The following is a 6,547-nucleotide window of genomic DNA, read 5'->3' on the forward strand; positions in this document are numbered from 1 at the left end:
ATATATATATATATATATATATATCACTTTTGTCCTTCTCTATTACACAACATTTTCATCATTGCTACATGTAGCACTCTTGTATTTAACCTAGTATTTTAATATAAGTGATAGGAATATTAGACTAGTTTTTTCGTATCACAGCATAATAATTATTCAGAGTCTAATACAAATATATATCACTTTTGTCCTTCTTCATTATTTCCTTTGAGCTTCTACGAGTGGACAATTGAAGTATACGTTGTGAAGAGCATATATGAGCTTTGACATTAAAGGCGAGGCAGCTCTCTTAAGGCCTACCTTTGTGTGTATGCTATGTATAGAACATCTACGTAAAATGTTTAGATTTTAGAACAATGGCGAACTTATCTCCTAAGCAGAGGCTTTGAATGTTTTCTTCATAGTTTAAGATCTACAATTGTACAGGTTTTACCTGATTTTCCTCTTCTGTGGCTGTGTATCACATTGTTAGCACTTAAAAGCCTCGCCTTTGAAGTGTCTTCTGATTGATTCAATGTTGTGATGTGAAACAGAGCTATACAGGTGGTCAAATTACAGATAGACAGCTTGGTGATGCTGTTTGGAGGAACCTTTTTCAAGGAAAGTTGACATACATGCACTGGAATAAAGGAGAGGAGATGGCCCCTACCATTGCTGAAAAAGAAGTAACCCTCGTTCGTAAAATACCAATTGCAGATCCAAAGTAACTATACTTGTCTAATACAGCGTACACTTTCCTTAATGAAAATCTATTGACTGTTATTGCAAGTTGTTTGATATGGGCCATCTAAAGCTAGAGATACAACAGAGATGCTTTACGCTAAACAACATACCGTTTTTGTTTTATTTTTTTGATAATTTTCCCGTTGCTTTTATATGTCTATCTAATTATGTTGTGTCATCAACCATTCTAAGATAGCTGTGCAACCTTTGCTTGGAAAACTCTTAGTCACTTGTTTTCTTGTAAGTGTGTACTGATAGACTGCCATTTTTTGACTACTGGCCTAGCATTGTGAAACAAAGTATTAAGTTCACACTCGAAGAAGATTTAATTACACATTTCAATATCTCTTATGGTGTGTCTGTGTATTATTTAGGAGACACCATTTTGTGTAAAGTTTTTGGTTAAATTAGAGTTTACCCCTTGTGGATTCGCTTCACTGATGAACCACCTGTTTGTTTGATTTCTGCTACCTACTTCATTTGTATGGCATTGAATCATAATTTACGTAATAGTGAATGATAGATGATTTGTAATGAGTTTAGATATGTATGAAAGTAAGGCCTCAGCTTATTTGCATATTTTTGTATACTATAGCAGCTCAATATAATCTCTTTTATAAATAAATTAATTTTGGCAGAATGTTTGTTTCAACCTCTTTTATAATCCAGATTGCTTATGAAAAGTTGTAGTCTTGTAGACTTGTAGCTATTCTTTTGTTTCTTCATTGTTATGCAGCAATATATTATCATCTTGGTTTGGACTTTTTCCATTTCCATTGCATTTTGTTCGTTTGCTTTTTTAGTGCTTACTTGATTGATATCATGCTTGAGGTGTGCCTTGGTGCAATGGTGAGGCTGCTTTCTTATATCCTGGCTATGAAGCACGGATACAGATACGTGTGTCGGATACGATACGTATCCGATACGCCAACACACATTTTTTCTAAAATATAGGATACAATACGTGTATAAAATAGTAAAAAATACATAAAATATGATAAAATTATAAGTGTAAATCAAACTATCTAAAGTAGAAAATATAATGAAAATTGTAAATTATTCTCCTCCAAAATTCCAAGTACCAAAACTAGAAAATATAGTAGAATAATTCATAAAATTGATAATAACATATCTTATCTCATCCTATTTTTTGTTGAAAATGTATTAGATACGTATCTTCATCTTCATCTTTATTTTATTATTTTTTATTTTTGGATACTCTAGGGATATGTATCCTTCACGAATCCGAGTGTATCCATGTCGGATACGTGTCCGACACCGATACATGAGAGTGTTCAATGTATCCGTGCTTCAAAGTACCCCAGTGGTCAGGTGCTAGTTTCAAAAACCGCCTTTCTGCTCATGGGTTAAGACTTAAGAGATAAAAATTATGCATCTTGTGTGCTAGGTCGCCTCTTTAGTAGTAATATGATGCTATAAGGAACCATGCCTAACGTTGGTTCAGGTCCCTTTCCGAGTTCAGATAGATAAGTGGCCCACAGAGGTTGCTGTCTAAGATTTTTTCTGTTGAAGTAATTGTTCTTGAACGGTTGGGCAAATATCATTGTGTCTAGAGCTTCTGACATGCACTCTACTTCTGTTGTTGTAACAATATGAATGGTTTTGACCATTTGAGTTATCAGGATGGTGTTGATATTACAAGGATTTACTGGTTTATGGAGTTGAAGCCCTGGGCGGGATTATCATTTGAATGTGGTAAAGACTGAAGAGTGTGTTTGTGTAGGACTATTTCTCTACAAAATCACTTATAACATAATAAACATGTTTTTGTGAGATTATTTCCATCATTAGAATCTGAAAATTATCAGATTTGTGATTATCTTATAATCTACTTTGATTAGATTTAGATTATAATAATGAGGTGTGATAGATGAGAAAGAAACAGGGCCAACAATATGAAGCACAATAAATCACTATAATAGTTTATTATTTTGGTTTTAACCAAACACAAATAACTTCTGATTTACACCAAAATGTACAAAAAATTAAATCACTTATTTTACACAATCTGAAAACACATTTTTAAGCTTAAACAAATGGAGCCGAAGTTTCATTCAAGTGGCATTTTAGTTTTTACAAATGTTATGCATAAAAGAATAAATCAGCAAGCCTCCGGTGGTGTTACATTCCATGCTGATCGTGTGCTGTGGTTGTGTGTATAATTTATGCTTTTTTGGCAGAAAAAAAATTATTTTTTCTTTTTAATTTGTTATCAGGTTAAATCTACTGGGTGGTATGAGTCATAACCATTCAGCCATAAATGTTGCTGATTGACTACCAGCTTAAAAATTTGGAAATTAGATCTTTTATTTTGTTCTTGTTCTCTAGAGTTCCACAGAAGTTAGTAAGAGATTGGCCGACAATTGACTTTTTCACTGGCTGATCATTACTCAGTGCATTCATAGTGCCGTTATTTGTTAGTGATATATGTTTTCTTTGACAGGTCTGTTTTTGTAGGAGACGTCATCGTCTTGAAGGACCCCGAGAAGCCAAATAACTTCCTAGTCAGGAGATTAACTGCGGTCGAAGGTTATGAAATGGCCTCTACTGATGAAAAGGAAGAACCCTTTGTTCTTGAGAAGGATCAATGCTGGGTAGAGGCTGACAATGAAAAATTGAAAGCCAAGGTATAAACTGCTTACTTTCGTGTAGACTAATTGTTATACTTGCATTTCCAATTTACTATTACCAATATGCTATCCGTAAGTGAATCATTATGCATCTCTGTCACAATTTTTGAAATTTGTTGTGTATGATTGACATGATCACTAGGTAGAACTTAACAGTTTGATTAAAATATTTTTCTATAGAGTTACTAGATGGTGCCCGACAATTCTTACACATGTATCAACAGATCCTGACATTGACAGGACTTGGACAGCTAAATCCCCCTTTTATCATTTCATAGAAATGAAATCGGCCACGCCTCGGCATTGCAATTCAGCAAAGCAGCTTTTAGAACTCAGTTTACAACTATAATGTGGCTGTTGGTCGTATGCGCTTGCGACTAGAGCTTCTCAAGTGGAAATGTATATTTGTTAATTCTGTCATAGGCTAGAAAACACTTCTTAATGTTATTGGGTAGTCCACATGAATTCCACCATTTACAAAGTTTGTTGCTAGCGTTTCTCTAATCTGTACTGTTTTTTGAGTTGTTAGTAATACAAAAATAGCTTCTCCTAAACAATAAAAAGTAGTTGTAACTGTAACAAAAAAAAACATTTGAAGTGATAATTGACCATATAGTTAATTTTGAACCTTTTATTAAGTATCTCTAAGCTTTGAAGTTAATGTTTCCAGAAAGTCTAGTAGGATATGCTGTAATATTTTCACAATGCTTTTGATTCATCAATTGTTTGTTGAACAAGTAAAATTTCTTTGTTTAACGACGCCAACCCAAATGGCAGGAAGCAAATGATAGTCGTAAATTTGGTCCAGTTCAGATGACAGACATTGTAGGTAGAGTCATATATTCCCTGCGAAATGCCGTAGACCATGGCCGTGTAGAGAACAGGTAAACTAAATGTCCGAAGCTAATTCATTATGCATAAATGGTATCACCTTTTTTATCACTGATATATATATTCTGCTTCTTTGACAGTGATTTCAGCATGCAAAAGGATTCACCAGTGTTGGAGGTGGAACTTGATGTTGAAGAGATGGCAAAGAATCAGAAAGACTAAAACATTTGCACTCAGAAGCACTAACTTGTTCATTTTAAGCATGCTTCAGTTTCTTCTTTGTGGATTATCTTTGAAGCACAGAGGTAGAATAAAATACATGATTTTTGAATTGTTGCAATTGGGTGGTGTTATTGTTTGTCTGCATATCAGGCAATTGGAACTTTCTTTTGTAACTGTAAAATTTGAAGCAGAATGTGTTGGAGATTTAGTTTTATCATTGTTACAAGTTATTTAGCTCCAAATGTAATTGACCAAAATTTGGTCTGTTGATGATGATAAAAGGCTACAATTTCAGAAATTGTTGTTTTAGCTATTATCATTTTGTTCCCTGCTTAATGGTAAAAGTTGTGTTGTCCTAGTGCTACTACTACTAGGCTCTCTTGCCAAGTGTTCACTTCTTGGAGAGTAAAGTGAGTTTGATGAAGAATGTTTTAAGTTAAACTTAGTTGAATATAATAAAACTACCCACTTAGTTTTTTCCTCTTCAACTTTTTTTCCTTTCTCTTGGCTACAATTTATGGTTAATGACCTGCAATGACATGATTCATTCACAGACTTAATAAACTCTACTTAGGACCTTTGTCTACTCATCAAATTTTCATTCACATATGTCCTTGATTTTAGGGGCATAATTGGTATGGTTCTAATGCAATGTAGAAATACAAGGGTATGTAATTACATACATTTTCTTAGCAGTATGTCTTGACTTTGATAGCTCATTAAGACTTAATTCAGTTAAACTACTTGTAAATATAAATCATAAAATGTTAATCTCAAACTTCAAAATTTAGAGGTTGAGTATATCACAAAATTGGCTTGATGCCTTTTTCTCTTATTCCTCCCTCATATATATAGTACATCATTCTTTAGTGGGAATCTTTCCCATTTACAACTAATAATTACATGATTATTGCATTTCCTATTTCGTAGTCTGAATATTAGGAAACCTAAATAAATACAATTAATATGTGAATATATGATTTCCTAATTTATATAACTAATAATAGGAAATCAACGATATACATTTATAGCCAATAAGATCAAATGGATTATGCTGAATCCTTGCCTAACATCCCCCCTCAAATTGATGCGGCTGATCCAGAAGCATCAATTTGCTAATGAGAAACTGGTGACGAGGACGAGGAACAGCCTTGGTAAAAATATTTGCTAGCTGAAGTGTAGAGGTCACATGTGGAAGGGAAATGATATGATCATCATAGGCTTCACGGATGGAATGACAATCTACCTCAATGTGCTTAGTACGTTCATGAAAAACGGGATTGGCGACAATTTGAATAGCACTAGTATTGTCAGCAAGAAGAGGCGTGGCATTGGGTTGAGGAAAGTCAAGGTCAGCCAAAAGACCACGAAGCCAAATAATTTCAGAACATGCCAGAGACATAGCTCGGTATTCAGATTCAGTAGAAGATTTAGAAACCCGTGATTGCTTTTTGCTCTTCCAAGAAATAAGTGTTGGACCTAGGAACATGCACCAGCCAGTGACGGATCGGCGAGTATCTGGGCAACCAGCCCAATCTGCATCACTGTAGCCAAGCAATTGAAGAGAGGAACCGGCTGGGAAAAACAACCCACGATGAGAAGTTCCTTTCAAGTAATGAATGGTACGGCGAACACCAGCCAAATGAAGATGGCGTGGTGTGTGCATAAATTGGCTAACTTGCTGGACTGCAAAGGAGATGTCAGGACGGGTAATAGTCAAGTAATTTAGGCTGCCTACTAATTGGCGATATAGTAGAGGATTAGGTAGAATGTCACCCTCATCACGGTGATACTTGACATTGACTTCCAAAGGAGTGTCAACAGGATTAGCCATTTGAAGACCAGCCAAAGAAATTAAATCCTCTGTATATTTATGTTGGTGAAGTAAAACACCCTTGGAGTTAGAATGAACCTCGAGGCCCAAAAAGTAGTGTAGGCAACCTAGATCCTTCATCTGAAACGAAGCTTGGAGCTGGCGTTTGAGGTGTTGTATGGAAACATCATCAGAGCCAGTGATGACCATGTCATCAACATAAATAAGTAGAAGAACAATACCAACTTGTGTTTTATGAATAAATAAAGATGAATCATATTGGCTCTGAAGAAAAGAGAAGCCTTGT

The 6,547-nt window shown here is 34.9% G+C and overlaps 2 protein-coding genes across 2 annotated transcripts; one reads left to right on the top strand and one right to left on the bottom strand.

The window, feature by feature from the left end:
• Positions 1-569: 569 nt before the first annotated feature.
• LOC109337584 lies at positions 570-4,687 on the top strand (the record flags this gene model as incomplete). Its single annotated transcript, XM_019574589.1, is given in 4 exon segments — positions 570-703; positions 3,188-3,371; positions 4,152-4,258; positions 4,346-4,687. Coding segments are annotated over 4 exon segments (507 nt in total), but the record flags the coding sequence as incomplete, so codon positions are not given.
• An 806-nt stretch (positions 4,688-5,493) lies between these two features.
• On the bottom strand, positions 5,494-6,450 carry LOC109337585 (uncharacterized mitochondrial protein AtMg00810-like). Its single transcript, XM_019574590.1, has one exon. The coding sequence runs from the start codon at positions 6,448-6,450 to the stop codon at positions 5,494-5,496; it is 957 nt and encodes a 318-aa protein (XP_019430135.1).
• Positions 6,451-6,547: the final 97 nt, after the last annotated feature.

The sequence above is a fragment of the Lupinus angustifolius genome, unplaced genomic scaffold (assembly GCF_001865875.1).
Source record: "Lupinus angustifolius cultivar Tanjil unplaced genomic scaffold, LupAngTanjil_v1.0 Scaffold_8_167, whole genome shotgun sequence".
NCBI lineage: Eukaryota > Viridiplantae > Streptophyta > Magnoliopsida > Fabales > Fabaceae > Lupinus > Lupinus angustifolius.

Coding starts and splice junctions, on each gene's coding strand:
- LOC109337585 (XM_019574590.1), bottom strand. CDS start 6,450: ATGGTCATCACTGGCTCTGATGATGTTTCCATACAACACCTCAAACGC.